This window comes from Quercus robur, chromosome 5 (genome assembly GCF_932294415.1).
Source record: "Quercus robur chromosome 5, dhQueRobu3.1, whole genome shotgun sequence".
In the NCBI taxonomy this organism is placed as follows: domain Eukaryota; kingdom Viridiplantae; phylum Streptophyta; class Magnoliopsida; order Fagales; family Fagaceae; genus Quercus; species Quercus robur.
The window spans coordinates 77666551-77686471 of record NC_065538.1 but is presented as its reverse complement, the minus strand read 5'-3'; the positions used below and the strand labels follow the sequence as shown (position 1 = coordinate 77686471).

Here is a 19921-nt window from a genome sequence, read left to right as displayed (position 1 = left end):
CCCTGCTGACAGCTGATAGAATTTTCTTTGCAGTTAAAGTCCAAGTTTTGTATTTGATGAACCTGCAATTGCTAAAATCAGGTTTCAATTTCCCTTGTAGAAGAGAGGTTTTCTTTTTTTTTTTTTCTTTTTTTTTTAAGTAAAAGAAATAATTTGGTTCTTTTATTGTCACATTGTAAATTTGGTTTATTGATTGATCAAGAGACAAATAATAATGCTACAAAACGAGAGTAATAATTTTCATTTCCTCAAATCTATTCTTCCCTTTCCCTTGTACATGTTGATCATGAATCGCAAATATTCCAACATTTTTTTTTAGAAAGAATATTCCAACATTTTAAGAGAGAAGAAAGGAACCAATGTATCGGTATGGCTCAGGCTAACCATATTTATTTGTGTCTTCTTTTATTTGTATGAATTTTAAATTTAATTTTTTAAGGCCAAAAATAAAATTTAAAAAAAAATGCCCATTTTTCCAATGTTGGAAATACAGAGTTTTGAAAGGACAAAATCTCCTGGGCACTCTGCGTCTCTGCCACCAAAACCGGTGAACTAGCCGTATCTTAAAGAAAAGTAAGTACTAGTCAATAGCAAATAATTAACTTGTCTGTGTTTGTGATTTTCGTCTCTTATTCATGGCTTTTTCTTATACAGTGACCTGATCCATGGAGAGTGTGTAGCTAAAGAGAAGAATGTGAGTTTAGAGAGAGAAGACGTTTAGGTTTAGTCTTTAGAGAGAGAAGCATTGAATTTAGGGAAATTAACGTGGGAGCAAGTAACTCATTCATTTTTAGACATAATATTAATGATATGGCATTTGTGTTTTTCACCCTTAGATCTTATGAAGATCTATGGTTATAAAAAGGTATAACTTTTGTGAAGTTACACTATGTGTAACTTGAACCCATCTCATATTTTTTTTTTTTTTTTTTTTGAGAGAGAGAGTTTCAATCTATGACGTCCGCTCCTGATGATAGCTCTTTATCATCAGACTAAGACACCAATCAGTTTTTGGTGTAAGTGGGAATTGAACCCTAGATCTTTTATACAACCATTAGAAACTTCACCAGTTGAGTTAACTGGAACCCATCTCATATTAAAATAATGAAGTGTACAATTTTTGAGACCTCAAAATTTTTTATGAGGTACAATATTTATTTGGTCAACCAAAAGTCAAATGTCTTCGCTATGTATTATGTGGCACATGTAAGGAATTCCACCCATTGAAAAAAAGGTAAAAAAATTGCACACTTTACCCCCCCCCCCAAAAAAAACCCCAAGCACAAATGGAAGAGGAGGTGCCAATTAAGATATAATGCTCTTAGCTTTCAAATAGACTTTTAGTTGCAAAAAACACCAAATACGATGGAATCATGGCCCTCCAAAAAAACATCATCAGTAGCGGTGCCACGTATATATATATATGAACACCCTAACCTTTAAAAAATAGAATACACACACACACACACACACACATATATATATATATATATAAAGCGAAACGTTTGATTTTTTGTTGACAACTTCTTATTGCACCACCTGACTATATAAATCCAAGCCACATATACATTTAAAAACACCAAACAGTTATGCCTTTTTCATTTTACCCGTTAAGTTTCAATATCTTCTCACTGTTTCACATAGGATAAAAGCGGAATGTTTGACTTTTTGTTGATCACTTTTTATTGTGCCACCTGACTGCATAAATTTATGCCACGTATACATTTAAAAACTTCGAACAGTTGTGTCTTTTTCATTTTACCCATTAAGTTTCAGTATCTACTCACCGTTGGGAATTTAGAAGAGTAATATAATGAAATAACAAAATGATCTAGTAGAAAATCAAAAATTTTGATTGGCTTGGAGGCACAATTGAATATTATCTTTAGACAATATTTGCCCACACACAAGAGTTGCTAAATGGTTACTGTAAGTTTTGGACCTCTGGAAAACATAGTGTTTAACCTAATTTATTAGCCAAGTTCTTACTTAGGTTAATTATTCAGATCTAGGTTAAAGATTCATCACAAGAAAATGTGCACAATGAAAATTGAAATAATACAAAATGTGATGACCTACAAAAACTAATGAAACAAACTAATTTCAAGGTAAACAATTGGGGCGAATGATCTCAAGAGAACAATCCACTATATCAAATTGAGATTCACAGTCAATAATACCAATTTATAATAAATCTAACTACAGTTACCAAACTGAGCTATGAACCCCTCAGACTTATTTGATGTGAGCTTGCTCTAACATGAATCTCTAGTTTATGTTTTGATCTTCAATACACTTGATAGCTAAAGCTTGCTGCAACTTTTACTCCACCATTACAAATAATATTTGTGTGATTTCCAGTAGGTTCTTGAAAGAGTTAGAAGGTACAATAACCTCACAAATCACACAAGAGTAGGTCTTCAAGACTTGGAAAACGTGTTTTAGGCTTTCCTTATATTCCTAATAAGTTTGGACTAAAACCCTAAATGTTTCGCGAGCTAACGGGCCTCAAATAATAAGCTCATTACAACATGGCAAAGCCTATGAGATCTATTTGCTCTTTTTCTTGTGGGTAACGACTGTGAGTAATTGATTGAATCCAAATTCTAGACTGCCAAATTCATTCTGCAAGCCCACCTACGAGATATGACAAGAAAATAATAGCGGCTCAAAATGTCCAAGTCTCTTGTTTATTTTGTACAAATGTCCCCCAGTTCATCAACGGCCTACGTATCAAATGCGCTATTGAGAAGCCCAGCCCACAAAGGAACAGACATCGAAATAATAATAATAAATGTCATTTTCCTCATAGCTACAAAAGAAAATTCAACAAAAAAAATCACTTTTTTGTTGATTATAATTGAAATTTCCTTTTTCAATTTGAAAATTGAAAAACATTTTTATACAGAATACATTATTATTTAATAACCTTTTAGTTTTTACAGTACAATCATTTGCTCAATTAACTGGATCTTCCTTCACAAATTCCAATACATATCCTATCCTATTTTATAGAAATTTAGGGTACAATATTAAGTTCACCATCTTGCAAAACCAATGGCAATCTTGTATAGTTGTAAGCGTTCATTTTGGTACAATAGTAGAAAGCTCATTTACAGAGATTTCATCCATCGGCATGAATTTAGCCACCGCATGAATTTAGCCACCGAAAATGCAGGGTGTTTTGGTTCAGGAAGGGCTATTGATTCACTTCCCAGCATAACTATCACAATTGACATGGTGGGTCTGTCTTGTGGATTTTCCTCAACACACAAAAGTCCGATATGTATGCACTTTACAATTTCTGATGTCGAACCTGATTCCATCAAGAAGTTGTCCACGAACTCTAACACTTTATCTTCATTCCATAGTCTCCATGCCTATGAATTTAGATTGCAAATGGAGTTATATTTCATATATGCTATCCCATGTCCATTTTTGTCTAATTCTAATTCAATCTGACAAAAGTTAACATACATATGCAAGGAGTGTCTGCGAATGTTCAGTGAGATAGAATCCACTACTCCTTTTTCCACTAATAATCTCAAGCAAGATTACACCAAAGCTGAAGACATCGGACTTAACAGAGAATATTCCTTCCATTGCATATTCTGGAGCCATGTACCCACTTTTTGGATACCAACATCATTATTATTATTATTTAAAAAACCAAGAAGAAGAGAAATAAAAGAAGAAGTGGCTTACTATGTTCCTGCTATTCTTTTGGTGTTAGCTATATTTTGGTTTTCAGAAAAGATCCTCGCCATTCCAAAATCTGATATTTTGGCAACCATGTTATGGTCGAACAACACATTACTAGGCTTCAAGTCTCTGTGAATGATTTTAAGCCTGGAGTCCTCATGAAGATATAGAAGTCCTCTAGCAATCCCATTAATTATGTCATAGTAAGTCTTCCAATCAAGTTGCAACTTCCTTTTTGAATCTAAAATTCAATATTAATGTTAAGTTATAAAATAGTGTATAAATATGAATTGTAGGAGTCTACAAGAAATCCAAAATATTGTCAAACTTAAAAAATAGAATGTAGGAAGAAACAAACCAAAAATAAAATTATCGAGGCTTTTGTTGTGCATAAACTCGTATACAAGCAACTTTTCCTCTCCCTCTATGCCACATCCCAATAGCCTCACAAGATTTTTGTGCTGTAGTTTTGCAATAAGTATGACCTCATTTTTGAACTCCTCTAAGCCTTGCAATGACTTCATTGAGAACCTTTTAACTGCCACTTCCTTCCCTTCAGGTAGCACACCCTGAGTGAAAATAACCTCCAATCAGACAAAATTCAGGAGTTGTTAATTGGTATGGATTGTATTAGATTACCATTAATTAGAAGCCTTTGGCGTGCATGACAAAAATATTATAAGCACACTTTGATTCATATGTTTGGGACAACTTATTTGCATAGTCTTTATCAAAATATATAGCTTTTGGTGACTTTTATGTTAAATGTGTTATAAAATCTATAAAAGCTTGCTTATTTTTAATAGGCTAAAATTTAAATTATTTGCAAAAAAATTGAAACAAAAAGGAAAAAGTAAAAAACAATAAGCAAATACCAAACACTTTCGGACTACTTAACCTCTTTTTCTACTCAGTTTGGAGTTTAACATGAAAAAGAATCCTTCGGAATCGCAAACAACATAACAAAGAATCCTAGCCGACTTAACATGGCAAAGAATCTTTTTAGTGTTTTCAACGGTTTTCTATGTAGTATGGTTTTCCATTCTCTATGTCAACATATTTTTATTACTTATTTTATTTATATATATATATATATATATTTTTTTTTTTTGGATGATATGTAGAGTATATTGTGAAAATATATATATGTATACTACTGTGTTATATCTGTATTATTTTCAATATTGTGTGATTAATCGTTTCAATTAAGTATTTCTAAATTGTTGATCGCCAAGGGGTTTAGACTTTAGAGTAAATTTTGACGATGTGTCCAATGCTTAGAATGGCTGTAGAATAGTTCCCTTCGCAGAATTTATAAAATCCCAACTTTGAAAGCTTTTCAAATTCTAAATTTTTTTTCATATTTATATGCAGTAAATTTGCTATGTTTGCTAATTTTGAGTACTAAAAAACACAAGAAATGAATTTTGATTCTACGTACCTTGTAAACTTTACCAAATCCACCTTCACCAATCTTGTTGTCATCTGAGAATTTATTTGTTGCAACTTCAATTGTCCCAAAATCAAATTGCAAGGATTCTACGGTTGTTATTTCACTTGCAGCTAAAGATCCAAAAATAAATAAACGTAAGAGATTACACTACAAAGAGCATTGTTTGCAGACATGATAGAGGTGAGTGTTTATACATATTCAATATAATCTTTATACAAGAAAAAGAGTTTTGTTAATGGGTATTCTTAGAATATTTGTTAATAGATCATTTTTTAAAAATTTTAATATCACTTTTATAAAAAAATATAAAAGCTCTTAAATTTTTTTTTTCTATTTCCATAATTTAAAAAAAAAAAAAAAAAAAAAGTTCATTAGCCAATTTTCTTAAGATATTTATTAACTTTTCACATTCTAATTTATATAGCTTTTAACACTCCCTCACGTGCGGCTTGAAATACATCGTTAATGAAAGGATTCCACTTGCATACCATGATAATTGAGGAAGCCATCAGATTTTTTAGTATTCTCTTCTTTTATATCATTGGACTTCATTCTTGCTCTCCTCCTTCGGAAACAGTAAAGCAGAATGACTAGCAGCACAGAGGCAGCAATTGTAACAGCAATTACGATAGCTATTACCTTTGAGCTTTTGCCTTTCCCTGCAAAAACAATATCATGTTTTATTGAGAATAGTTAATAGTCAGTTATAAGAAATGCTTAAAGCACTATTATACCACCATAGGACCATATTGGCTTCGCTAGTATACTTGACTTTTTAGAGCATTCTCGTCTAGCTAGTCAAACTAGCCTACTAAGAATATGATTAAACACCCACAAAAACTGTTGGGTGCCGATGCCCACAAGTCCAGCCCACACTCTTTGTCAAAGCACCTTCGATGAGCTTGTGAGAGAAGTTTGTCAAGTAAATGAAGTCAGCTTTTATGTGCAAAAGTCAAGCCAAATTTCTGAAGGATGTATCTATCGTCTTGTGCGTGTCGTACAAGCTAGAGAAGAAAAGTAGAAAGCTGAAAGAATAAATAAATGACGCCATCGAGAAATCCCAGAGTTAGGAATGGCAATATAATTCCGTAGTTGCAATTACCCGCCTCACTAGCCCTTAATGGAAGGGGTTTACCCCATGACAAATGGGACGAGGATGGGGATTAACGTTTTTTCCCGCACCTGCCGCATTTATATTTAAATAATTAAAACAATATTTTTACAAGTTTTTTATAAGACTATAAATAAATGTTTTTAGCCTTCTAATTATAAATTTATGATTTTTTTATTGTATTATTCAATTTATACTTTTATGTTTTACGTTGTTTATATTTTTTCATTGTTGTATTGCTATGTTTGAATTGTTTTTGTACTTCTTATAACTTGAATTGTTGTATTGTTATGCTTTGAAAAGGTTTTGTAATGTTAGAATTTGTTTTTTTAAATGTTTTATGAATTTTAATTTAATGCATTCAAATAAATTTTTAATTAATTTTTATGAGTTTTAAATTTTTATGAGTGTTGTATTTGATGTAAATTTTGAAAAATTCATTGTTGAATTAAATTTTATTATAATATCCTCTATGTTTGAGAAATTTTTAAGTTATTAGAGACCGATAACAATCTCATCTATAAAATGTTTGAAATTAATGTTTTTGTATTTTAAAATTATATATAAAAGATTAGTTTATATATTGAATAGTAAATAATATCTTATTAATACAAAATTTGATGTAATTCTTGACGACATTTGAATCAAATAGTCTAACTATGGAATTTTCAAAATACAAAATTAATAAAATGTTTAGATGATGTAACAATAAATATTTAATTAATAAATACCTTTAGGACATTAATAGGTTTACAGTGTAAATCTTACATTATACCCTAAATAAAAGTATACCCTTGCAAAAAGCGTAATGTACACTACATAATGTACACTGTATATTGGACACAATTGTTTAGTCTATAATTGTAAGATTATATTTTTAATACAATAAAAATTAAGAATTTGCCTCATGAACTAAAAAAAAAAAAAAATCCTTTCAAATAAACATCATCTTGATAGAATATGTACCTTTTGGTCCAGGTCCTGGTGCGGCAGCAGCTTGTACATGGTAAAACGCGAAAACTTCATACCTAACGTTACAACTAGGATTCAGAACTCGACCCCCTCTCTTTCCACCAAAAGATTTGGACAAGTTTGTTATGGCTTCCCGAAGACACCTATTGCAATCAAAGCTGGATAGGTCAGGGAGGCACTGTACAAGGTTGTATAGTGTTTGCGAGTCAGTAAATTTGGTTTCTTTGGTACCAAATCTTTTAGCACCGGACGAAGCATTTGCTGCCGCCCCCGGCACCAAGTCACTCAATGTTTTTTCCGCTAGCTGAATGAATCGATCCGGCTCTGTTATATCCAACAAGTTCCACAGAATCTTACTCGGCTCGTCTTCCATGACGGAGAAGAATGATCGATTTGAGTAGCGTAACATGCATTCATCATACCATACCACGGCCACTTTTTCTTCTGGGCAGTACTGCTGAATAATCTCTTTGGTTGCTGTTGACACGCAGTCTTGGCACTCATTGGTGGCGAGGTCACCGCGGCAGAGGAAGAGGCCGTAAACTGTGTTCTCTGGGGTTTGAGTTTGACCCACGGTGGTGTTGTAGAAACCGGTATCACGAGTGGAATTTGCGTTAAGGAAAGAGAGGAGGTTGTTGAGGGTAGACTGGTAGGTGCTATTGGGGGAGAAAGTGGTTTGGTTTGAACAGAAATGGTAGCGGTATTCGGCTGCTTCACTTCTAATGCTTAGGGAGATGAGAATGGAAAGGAGCACTAGGTGCATGGAGACACTGAAAGAAGGGATGCCCATATTTATATGATCAGTCTTGTGCTCAGCCTGCTCAGACTCAGAAATCTCAGGAGTCAGGAACATGGAAAAGGTTTTTGTTGTGCATGTGGCTTGTATTTGGATTGCCAAAGTCGGTTTAAGACTCGTAGCCGGCCTATCATATATGTAGTATATATTAGATGTGTGCTATGGCTTTGTGAATTGAATTGTATAGACTACAGAGAAAAGCTACAAGACTAGTGCAAATACAGTAGGGTGCTTTGTGAGTGTTTATGTGTTATTATTGTAATATCCTTACGTTTTTTTTTCTTCTCTCTTCTTTAATCTTGCATAATTGAGTTTATTTTTACAATAATTTTGTTTATAAAACATTTTATATATTCTTTTATTTCTTAAAAAAATTTCTATCAATAATACAAAGATCGAATGAAAAAAAGCCAGTAGTTCTAGCATTTTTATTTTTAAGTTGTGACAAAAATGGTGATTATAGTTGTAACTCTAGAATTTTTATTTTTCAAGTGATACAGTAATGGAAAATTAAATTCTGTCAATACCGAAACATCTTTTTTTCACAATTTCTAATTCATAAATAATAAACTAGAAAATGTTAGCAAGAACCTTACGGTAGCATTCACATCCGCAATCTTCGTACTATTCTATTTTACCATCTTAAAAGTTAATTTATCAATTATACTATACCATTTTACAACACACCAAACATCCCAACTTTTATTTTCCTATTCAACTCATTAAAATAATATATACTACCCAATGAAATTATATAATCCAATCTCTCTCTCAATAAAATAATATATACTACCCAATAAAAAAATGAAATTTAAGTTTACAATGGGTGAACAGTAACTTGTATATATTGAAGTCCACTATAGCACTATTGTAAAACTTTTTACAAGTACAAGACCAGGTAATGGGGTTGTTTTGTGCTTTCATGCTAAAATTTTCCTACATATACCATTTACAATGCCAATGTAAATGCTCTAAGGATGAGTTGTTGTATGGTCCACCTAATGCAAATGTGAAATGAAATGATGATAAGAACTAGAAATTGAGCTAAAGTGACAAGTATCGTGGGTGAAAAATAACTTGTATATGTAGAAGTCCAATATAGCACTATTGTAAAACTTTTTACTAGTACAAGACTAGGTAATGGGGTCGTTTTGTGCTTTGATGCTAAAATTTTCCTACGTATACCATTTACAATGCCTAGTGTAAATGCTCTAAGGATAAGTTGTTGTATGGTCCACCTAATGCAAATGTGAAATGAAATGATGATAAGAACTAGAAATTGAGCTGAAGTGACAAGTATCGTGGGTGAACAGTAACTTGTATATGTAGAAGTCCACTATTGTACTATTGTAAAACTTTTTACAAGTACAAGACCAAATAAAAGCATCCACAGCAATGAAGCTAAAAATTTAGCTATTTAACTCCATCAAAAGTTACTTTATCTATTTTACCTAAACATGCTGCAGCAGTGGATCTATTTTAGCTTTCAACACAATAAAATAATATAAACATCACAATAAAATAATATATCTACTACAATAAAATAATCCATTTCATTACAATAAAAACACTACAAACCGATCCACCACCATGGCCAACCAAGAACAACCGCCCATAACCACCACGAAATCCAGTCAAACTGCTACCACGAAATCCAACCACAACCACGAAATCTTTGGCGCTCTTGAGTTTGATGAAGGCGGTGCCGATGGAGCTTCAATTAACGATGAAGCTTAGGTCGGCAATGGAGCTTGGATCGACAGTGAGATGGAGGACTGGGTGAGATGGGTTAGTGATGTGGGACAGCAATGAAGATGAAGATCGGTGATGAAGGACTGGGTAAGATGGGTCGGAGGCATGGGACGGCGATGAAGATGAACCCAAATCAGCGAAGCAGAGAGTAGATGAGGGAGAGAAAAAAAAAATGAGAAGGAAAAAGGAAGAAAGAAGAGAAGCTAGAGAGAGAAAAAGAAAGAAAGAGAAAATATTTTTTAAATGAAAGAGGAGAGAGAAATTTAATAATATTTTTTTTTTTTTTTAGTGCACATCTATCTATAGATGTGCACTGTAGCAATGAAGCTAAAAACAATAGCTATAACTCCACTGCTAGATGGTGGTTTTTTGTGTTCTGGTGGAGCTAAAATAGCTATATAGCTATTTAGCTCCATTATTGTGAGTGCTCTAATGAGTTTCTTTTGTACTTTGATGCTAAAATTTTCCTTAATATACCATTTACAATGCCTGATGTAAATGCTCTAAGAATGAGTTGTTGTGTGGTACACTAAAAACAAATGTGAAATGAAATGATGATAAGAACTGGAAATTGGAAATTGAGCTGAAGTGACAAGTGAATATAGCCAAGCCACTCTCACACTTGCACAATTTTCAAAATTATACGGTACAGAAAATTAAAGTCTATCAACGAAGTGTGAGTTTGGATAGCATTTTTCCCCTTGGCGTTGCACGTTTGCATTTCATTTCTGTGGGTCCCGTGCACTGTTCACGAGACCAACAAGTACGGAATTCAACAAATAAAACTTTAAAACTGGATCCTATGGCACTATTCATACATTTAAAAATTATTTTGTTACAATGTTTTCAACAATAATTTTTTAGATTTCAACTGTAAGAACCAAGTGCAAGACTTCTGGACCTTAGGTCACTTGGGCTCACAATTTATTTGTAGTGGGCTTAAGTATTTCCTACAATGGGTCGTTCTCGGCAGAGAGACTCAAAGTAACACCCAGTTGGTACCCTCTCTTTCACTGTTTTCTCTCAATTTTTCTGAACCCCTTCTTCTCCCAACTTTCTTCCATTTATAGCCAAGGTTAGTGGGGAGATCATGATTACAGTCACCGTTAGTGCTACTGAAGGTCCAGTATTATCTAGTTAAAGTGCTTGTTTAGGTGAAAGGGCGGTGCAGCATTTATGATCTTGGAACTTGGTTCCATTTTCACCGATTATGTTCGGCAACTCACGTTCCCGTGCATATTATGACCTTCCCGGATATGACTCATACGCTCTACCGGGAAAGATTAACTGGTCAACTCTGGGAACTCAATACCCAAAACTTGTTTTTACTCTACGGCAGTTTCAAGAAGGGCACAAGGTAACTGGAACTTTCTGCCGGGCCTGCGCCCAAGGCCGGTATGGGCTTGGGCCCGGGGCCTAGATGGGCCTGGGCCCAAGGCCAGTATGGGCTTTGGAAGCTCGGTGCCGTACAATAGCCCCCCCTTGATTCATACTCGGTTGCCGAGAAGAATCAAGGAGCTGCCTGGGCCTTTTGACCTCGGGAATCTTCTAGCCTGGGACTTCTGGCTGTCACTTCTTATTAATATTCATCTCAAAAGACGCGCCATTTCGCGGCGCCAGGCGCAGTCGTCATTATTGCCTGACGGTTCGTGAACCGAAGCGGCGCGCAAATCGGTTACGCTTGGCATTCGTTGGGTCGCTCGTAGGCTGTGCCCATTTATTGCTTGATTAAGCGCTTCTTCTTCCCCCATTTCTTTTGGCTCTATAAATAGTCCTTCTCCAAACACCATTCCATTTTTCCTTCGCCTCTTGATCTTTAGTGCTTACTCTCTGCCGATCACCTTTCTGTGCGCTTGCTTGCTCAGCGTTCTTTTCCTCCTTAGAACCCAAAGTAAGTCTTTCTTCCCCTTCCTGTTCCTTCAGCTTTGTTTCTTTGAATTCACTCTTGTAGTTTTAGGCTTTATAGATGGGTTATTCTTACCTTCCAGAAACCCCGGCTGCTTTGGCCACCTTTAGGAGTAAATTTAGTATTCCCAATGACGTGGACGTGGCTTACTGCCATGAGAGTGATATGGAACTCCACCGAGGGCAGGGTACAGCCTTCTTTCCTTTGATGTCCATTTTAGAAGGTGGTGTTAGGTTCCCCATAGATCCCCTCTTAATAAGCACACTCGCTTACTATGGGCTGTGCCCCGACCAGCTTCCCCCCAATTTTTACCGGGTAGTTAGTTGTGTCAGCAAGTTGAACCATACCTTTGACTTACAATTAGACCACCATAATATTAACCAAATGTACAGCCTCTGTGGGAGCAAATCCACCAATTATTACTTAAAGACAAGGGATGCTCGGGTACGGCTGATATCGTGCCTACCCGATTCGAACAGGAACTCCGCCGGGGAGTTCGTCAGGGTGCGCGGCAATTGGTTTGCCGGGGAGATCCCTTGCCCCCTCACACGGCGTGAAGTGGGTTCGTACCATCCCCTTCTTATAATTGTTTGAGTAAAAAAATTTTTATTGTTAAAGGCTAATGCGTCACCTGTTCTTTTGCAGACGGCAAAGTGTTTGTTCAGGACCTCAGACCCGTCCACACCAGGGACTTAAATTTCGTCCTCCGTTCCGAGATCTACGTGCATTAGGACGGGCAACTCCGGGCCTCACACCTGATCCTCGGAGTGGAACCTGTTTACTCTACTTGGCAGCCTTTCAAGCAGGCGTTGATAGTTGACAGCCCCCTGCTATCGTACATAGACGTCCGGTACGTGAATTTTTTGCCGCCGAAGCTTACAACCGGGGAAGCGAGGGAATTTGGTCGACGGTTCACTGCCGCGGACTAACTAGTTCCCCTGCGAGACGATTCCGCGGAACGGGTATCTCGGCGCCTTAGAGAGAGAGCTCACGAAGCCATACAACAAGGGGACCAAGCCCAAGAGCAGCCCCATCCCGAGGATCCACCCGCCGAGCCCCAACAGCAAGTAATAGAAGCGGCTAACTTGCTAGCTGAAGCGATCCAGCCCGGCGCAAGAATGGTGGCAAGGAGAGTCATGACCCTTGATCGGTTCGTGCCTGGTGCCCGGCCGACCAACCAGCCACCGCCTACTCAAGGTCGGGGTCCAGTTTCTCAGCCTCCTCCCCCCACGCAGTCCGGACGGGCCCGGAAGAAACAGAAAGTAACCGAGCAACCTTCCACGGGCCCGGGGGATGCCGCAGTCCAGACTCCTCCCCGACCAACAGGGGGAATTGTCATCCGCGAGCCGCCAACCGAAGCTGGCGCGGGGGGCGCGTCCTCCTCCCAAGTGGCTCCAGCGTGGGAGCCAAAGTTCCTTCTGGATGGCAAGCCATTGCCCTCAACCGCCTCTGTTCGGATGTGGGATAAGGGTGAGGGCGGCCGTATTGCCCAAACCTTGGCTGGAGCTCTCCAACTTCCCGAGGACGTGCACGCCTTTGATGATGGGTCCGAGGAGTCTGTGGGGCGCCGGTTAGAGTGGCACGCCATTGCGGTAATTCTTTTGTCTATTTACACCATATAGGTTTCCCTTTGTTGCTTTGATAACCTTCGTGCTTGCTAGGCCGCTCAACTGGCTCACATTGTGGCTGCCCGGGCATGGGAGCTTGATGAGGAAAATGAGCGCGAGAAGGGGGCGCGGGAGTCAGCAGTAAAAACGGCTAAGGAAAAGCTGAAGATTGCTGAGGCTGCTGAGAAGAAGGCTGCTGCTGCGGAGAAGTTCCGGGCATTGGCCGAAAAAAGGAATGCAGAGCTCCTGGCCAAGCAGAATGAGATGGAACTCAAACTAGCCGAAGCCCTCAGCCTCAACACTTCCAATGCCGAGGAGATAGCCGATCTCCGGGCAGGCTTGGCGGCCGCGGAGCAAAAGTGGTATGACGTAGGCTTTGCCGACGCCGAGAATTCCGCAGAGCCGGTGGTGGCTCGGGCTCGACATATGGGCTTCGAGGCCGGGTGGTTCGCCGCTCTTCAGGCAATGGGAGTTCCTGAAGATTCGCCGCTGAGAGACCCCGGCCAGATTCCATTTCCGAACCCTGTACCTGCCGTCCAGAACGCCCCGGCTGCTTTTGACGAGGAGGAGACAGCCAGTATGAGGGAGTTGGTTGAGCAAATCGATTCTCACGCCGAGCCCGAGGAAATGGAAGCCACGAGCATACCTACCGTGCAGGAGCTTCTTGGTGAGGGCCAGCCTTTTCTCCTGACCGTCCAGCAGGAAGTGCCACCACCGACCCAACCTCCCAGCTGATTTTACTTTTACTTATTAGCTTATTTTTATTTTATTTTTATTTGCCTATGTCACCGGGATGTGGTGATTGAACAATTGCTTTAACTTATCGGTATTATTTGCCCATGTCACCGGGATGTGGTGATTGAACAATTGCTTTTACCTGTTGGTATTATTTGCCCATGTCACCGGGATGTGGTGATTGAACAATTGCTTTTACCTGTTTAATTAGCAGTCCGTTTTCTTTTTCCGTTTCAACTTGTTGAATGAAATTATATCTGTTTGTGTTTGGCTTGAATTCTACCCGTGCTATGGCCGCTTAATAGAATGGTATCCCCGAAAACCTGTTGGGCGGCGCTGTGGGTAATTTTGAGAGCGCTATTGGACTTAGTTTTTGCAAAAGGGTTAGGTTTTTATCCGGTTTAACCGAGAATTGTGTTTTCGTCCTTATAGATTTATTTGTAAGGTTTTCACCTGCTCGGTGATATTGATCGAGCCGAGGGTCAAGTTTCTGTCCTTAGGATTTATTCGTAAGGTTTTCACCTGCTCGGCGATATTGATCGAGCCGAGGGTCAGGTTTCTGTCCTTAGGATTTATTCGTAAGGTTTTCACCTGTTCGGCGATATTGATCGAGCCGAGGGTCAGGTTTCTGTCCTTAGGATTTATTCGTAAGGTTTTCACCTGCTCGGCGATTTTGATCGAGCCGAGGGTCAGGTTTCTGTCCTTAGGATTTATTCGTAAGGTTTTCACCTGCTCGGCGATATTGATCGAGCCGAGGGTCAGGTTTCTGTCCTTAGGATTTATTCGTAAGGTTTTCACCTGCTCGGCGATATTGATCTAGCCGAGGGTCAGGTTTCTGTCCTTAGGATTTATCGGCGATTCTCTCGGTGTGCGGTTACAGAGTCAAAAACAGCATTGACAAAAAAGTTCATCATGCTCTTAATCTTAATAGAATACAAGTTCTGGCTTACATCGACGATTACGCGTAGAATTTCTTCAGGTTGTTAGCGTTCCATGGTCGGGGGAGCGGTCTCTCGTCCAGGTCTTCCAAGTAGTAGGCCCCTGCACCTGCGATGGCTGTGACTCTGTATGGTCCCTCCCAGCTCTGAGCAAGCCTCCCTGCAGCCACGTCCCGCATGTTCCCCACAACCCTTCTTAACACTAATTCCCCGGCACTGAATTCCCTGGCCTTTACATTTCGGTTGTATCTTTGGGCCAGCTTCTGCTGATACTCGGCAAGTCGTACGGTCGCGGCCTCCCTGCATTCTTCTAGCCAATCCAAATGCTCCATCATCAGGTCGGCGTTCTGTACGGGGTCAAACCCGGCGACTCGTGCACTGCATAAGCTCACCTCGGTTGGTATCACTGCTTCTGCCCCGTATGCCAGAGAAAATGGGGTTTCCCCCGTGGATCTCCTGGGGGTCGTGCGGTAGGCCCATAAAACACTGGGTAGTTCTTCTGCCCATCTTCCTTTCGCTCCATCCAACCTTCTCTTGAGCCCGTTCAAAATAGTCTTGTTTACTGCTTCAGCTTGGCCGTTGCTCTGGGGTATGCCGGGGTTGAATACTTGTTCTTGATGCCGAGCTCGCTGCAAAAGGTCCGAAAAGCGTTGCTGTCGAACTGTAGCCCGTTGTCTGTCACTAGCGAATCTGGCACCCCAAACCTTGTAACTATGTTTTTCCACACAAATGTTTTCACGTCAGTATCCCGGATATTGGCCAAGGCTTCAGCTTCAGCCCACTTTGTGAAGTAATCCACAGCCACCAGTACAAATCGGCGGTTCCCCGTTGCTCGGGGGAATGGCCCGAGGATGTCAAGCCCCCATTGTGCAAATGGCCACGGGCTGCTGACAGGATTTAGATGTCCTGCCGGCTGATGGATCATTGGGGCGTGCTTTTGACATCGTTCGCAACTCCGAACGTATTCGGCGGCGTCCTTCTGCATATGTGGCCACCAAAACCCCTGCGTCATTGCTCTGTGTGCTAAAGATCGTCCCCCAGCATGCCCGCCGCACACTCCCTCATGCAGCTCGGTTAGAAGCTCCTTGACTCTTTCAGGATGCAGGCACAAGAGGTAAGGGCCCGCGAAGGACCTTCTGTACAACTTTCGGTCCGAAGAAAACCAGTACCTAGGAGCTATTCGTCGAATCTTGTTGGCCTCGGCCTCATCCTCTGGAACTTTATCTTCGGAAAGAAAGTCTATGATCGGGTTCATCCAGCATGGTCCGGCCACCGTCACCTGCACAACCTCTACTCCGGCCTGGTCGAGAGCAGTCTTCACACAGATGCTTGGCTCCCTTATAAGTTCTATCGTGATAAGCCTTGGCGTGTCCTCGGTAGCCGATGAGGCTAACGTGGCAAGAGAGTCAGCATGCTTGTTTTGTGACCGGGCTACCTGGGATATCTTTACCGTTCCAAACTGACCGATAATTTGCTTTGCCGTAATTAGATAAGCTTTCATTCGGGGATCCCGAGCCTCGAAGTCCCCAGTGATCTGATAAACAACCAGCCGAGAGTCCGAGTAGATCTCCACGTCCTTTGCGCCCAGATGCAATACTGCCCTCATTCCGGCCAATAGGGCTTCATATTCGGCTTCGTTGTTCGAGGCTTTGAACCCCAATCTGAAGGAGTGTTCCAGTCGCATGCCTTCAGGGGTGATTATGACAATACCAGCCCCGGCCCCCATAGCATTTGATGCGCCGTCCACAAATAACCTCCACGGACGAATCTCCGCACTACAGATTACCTTGCCTTCACTCTTGGGTGTAAATTTCGCGATGAAATCAGCGAGAACCTGTCCCTTCACCGAGCTTCTAGGTCGGTATCTTATGTCAAACGATCCCAACCGAGTCCCCCATTTAGCAATCCGTCCTGTGAAGTCGGATCTCTTCAACAGTGATTGCAATGGATACTCGGTGAGGACAAACACTGTGTGTGCCTGGAAGTAGTGTGGTAACTTCCTCGTGGCGTGCACCAGGGCCAAAACCAACTTTTCAAGAGGCAGGTACCTTGTCTCGGCATCGACCAAGGTTTTGCTCACGTAATACACCGGCATTTGCACTCCCCGGTCCCTTAGTAACACAGCACTTACGGCATGATCGGTAACTGCAAGGTACATAAACAGATCCTCCCCGGGCTCCGGGGCCGTCAATCTCGGCGCCTTTGCCAAATATTCCTTTAGTTCTCGAAAAGCTTCATCGCAGCTCTCGTCCCACTGAAACCCCTTCCACTTCTTCAGAAGTTGATAGAATGGCCGGCAGCGATCGGCAAACTTGGAGATGAATCGGTTCAGGGCGGCCAGCATCCCAGTGAGCACTTGCACCTCCTTAGGATTGCTCGGTGGTTTGAGGCGATTGACGGCCTCTATTTGGTCGAGGTTAGCCTCTATTCCCCGAGTGGAGATCAGATAACCCAGGAACTTGCCAGCCCCCACTCCGAAAGTGCACTTTTCGGCATTGAGGCGCAGCTTGTGTCGTCGCAGTATCTCGAATACTCCCCGAAGGTCTTCAGTATGCAGCGACTCTTTTCTGCTTTTTACCACCATGTCGTCGATATAAACTTCAACCGTGTGTCCAATTTTTTCCCGGAACATCCTTGTCATCATACGCTGGTAGGTGGCCCCGGCATTCTTTAATCCAAACGGCATGACCTCGTAGTGATAGTTTGTGTTTGGGGATATAAATGCTGTCTTTTCTCGGTCCTCGGGCGCCAAGGCAATCTGGTGGTAGCCTTGGAAGGCGTCCAGGAAGCTCATTCTCGGGTGCCCGTACGTGGCATCCACTAGCTGATCAATCTTGGGCATCGGGAAGGGATCCTTGGGGCACGCTCTATTCAAATCGGTGAAGTCCACACAAACTCTCCATTTACCGCTCTTCTTCTTCACTACGACAGTGTTTGCTAGCCATCTCGGGAAGAATATTTCTTTTATGACCCCGGCTTCCTTCAGTCGCTGGACCTCCAGGTTTACTGCATCGACGTGTTCCTTTGATGCTCTTCTCGGCTTCTGCTTTTTCGGGGGAAATGATGGGTCCACATTGAGTTTGTGAACAATGAACTCGGGGTCTATGCCGGGCACTTCATACGGGTTCCATGCGAAGACATCTATGTTCTGCAACAAGAACAACAACATCTCTACCATTTCCCGGTCATTCATGCTTGTACCTATCTGGAAGTATCTGTCACTATCTGGGAGAATTCTTACCTTCAGCACCTCCTCGGCAACGTCCGCCCCAGTTTCCCGGGGTTTCTGTAATTGCTATGCAGTCTCTTTCTCGGCGTGCTCAGCTTGACCGAGCTGCTCCTTTTCCCACCGGACCGCGGCTACGAGGCATTGCTTCGCCACCTGTTGATTCCCCCTTACCTCTACAACTCCGTACTCAGTAGGAAATTTTACTTTCACGTGAAGGGTGGACGGAACAGCCCCCATGGCGTGAATCCACGGCCTCCCCAGGATTGCGGTGTAAGGTGCGAATGATCGGACTACTATGAACGTAACTATAACTTCCTTGCCCTCCATGTCCACTGGGAGAGAGATTTTCCCCTCGGGAATCACAACTCTCCCGTCAAACGAGACCAATGGCGTGTCATACTTCGCCAAATCTTGGGTTTTTAACCCGAGCCCTTCGAAGAGGTCCGGGTACATAACGTCAGCCCCGCTACCCTGATCAATCATCACCCTCTTCACCAAGAATCCGCCTATCCGGGCTGTCACCACCAAAGCGTCGTCGTGAGGTTGGATGGTTCCTTCCAAATCATCTTCTCCGAACGAGATGTCCAGCCGTCCAACTTTCTTTTGCTTCTTGGATGATTCTCCCTCCGCGCAAGCCACTATCATTACCCTTCTTGCCGCTGTTGCTCTTCTCGGTGCGGCATGAATGACGTTGATTACCCCCAGGGGTGGTGGAAGGGGATTCCTTTTCTGTTGGGCGCCCTGCCCGGTCTCCCGGTCAGTGGAATCCGCTACAAACTCTTTCAGGTGCCCTGCCTTCACTAACTGCCCGAGATGATCTTTCAATACCCTACACTGCTCGGTGGTGTGCCCCTTGTCTCTGTGATAGGTGCAGTATAGGCTTTGGTTCCTCCGAGATGGGTCGCCCCCCATTTTGTTCGGCCATCTGAAGAATGGCTCGTTCCTTATCCGTTCCAGTATCTTGTGCACGGGCTCTTTAAACAACACATTAACCCCTTCGATCTGCACCTCTGGTTCCTGCATTCTGAAGTCCCTTTTCGGCTTTGGCGGCAAGATGCTTTGCCGAGATCGCCCCGTAAAGGGAGCTTTCCCCCTGCTTTGCAGCCGGTCATCCTCCAGGCGTTTGTACTCCTCTATGCGTCTCATCAGTTGCCTCATATCCTCCGGGGGTCTTCTTGTCAGCGACTCCCGCAGTTCAGAATCCTCGGGGAGCCCCATCCTGAAGGTGCTAGCCGCGATTTTCTCGTTTCCCCCACCAATCTCATTGTAGAGTTCCCAGTATCGGCTGGCATAACTCCAAAGGGTTTCCCCGACCCTCATTTTCATGGAAAGCAACGCGTCGACCGGCTGTTGCACTCGGCTGCATGTTACGAACCTGCTGCCGAACTCCTGAATCAGCCCGGCGAAGCTGTGTATAGAACCTTTCTGCAACCCATTGAACCATCTCAGTGCGGTAGAGCCGAGACTAGAGGGGAATACTTTACACATCAATGCATCGTTGTGCGCATGCAAAGACATCATGTGGATGTAATGACTGACATGCTCCACGGGGTCTGTCCTCCCCTCATAGGAATTGAAGGGTGGACGCGTGAATCTGCTCGGCATGGGTGCCCGTTCGATCTCATCAGAGAATGGAGACCGGGCTGCCATCCGCAAGGCCCTGCTCATGGCGTCCATCGCGGCGTTGTGGTGCCGCCGCTCCTCTGGCGACTCTGACCCT

The 19921-nt window shown here is 41.7% G+C and overlaps 1 protein-coding gene across 3 annotated transcripts in view; it reads right to left on the bottom strand.

The window, feature by feature from the left end:
- Positions 1–2887: 2887 nt before the first annotated feature.
- LOC126727223 (cysteine-rich receptor-like protein kinase 25) overlaps positions 2888–19921 on the bottom strand; it is a 102171-nt gene continuing 85137 nt past the window's right edge. Inside the window, exons 2-7 of one of the 3 annotated variants that reach the window (XM_050432798.1) lie at positions 5644–5814; positions 5144–5265; positions 4061–4271; positions 3706–3943; positions 3478–3628; positions 2888–3380 (exon numbers count right to left, since the gene is read on the bottom strand). In XM_050432798.1, coding sequence (XP_050288755.1) covers positions 3114–3380; positions 3478–3628; positions 3706–3943; positions 4061–4271; positions 5144–5265; positions 5644–5814 — 1160 coding nt within the window. In that variant the 3' untranslated portion in view covers positions 2888–3113. The remainder of the gene's footprint in view (positions 3381–3477; positions 3629–3705; positions 3944–4060; positions 4272–5143; positions 5266–5643; positions 5815–19921) is intronic. The other 2 variants (XM_050432797.1, XM_050432796.1) reach the window with 2 other exon arrangements.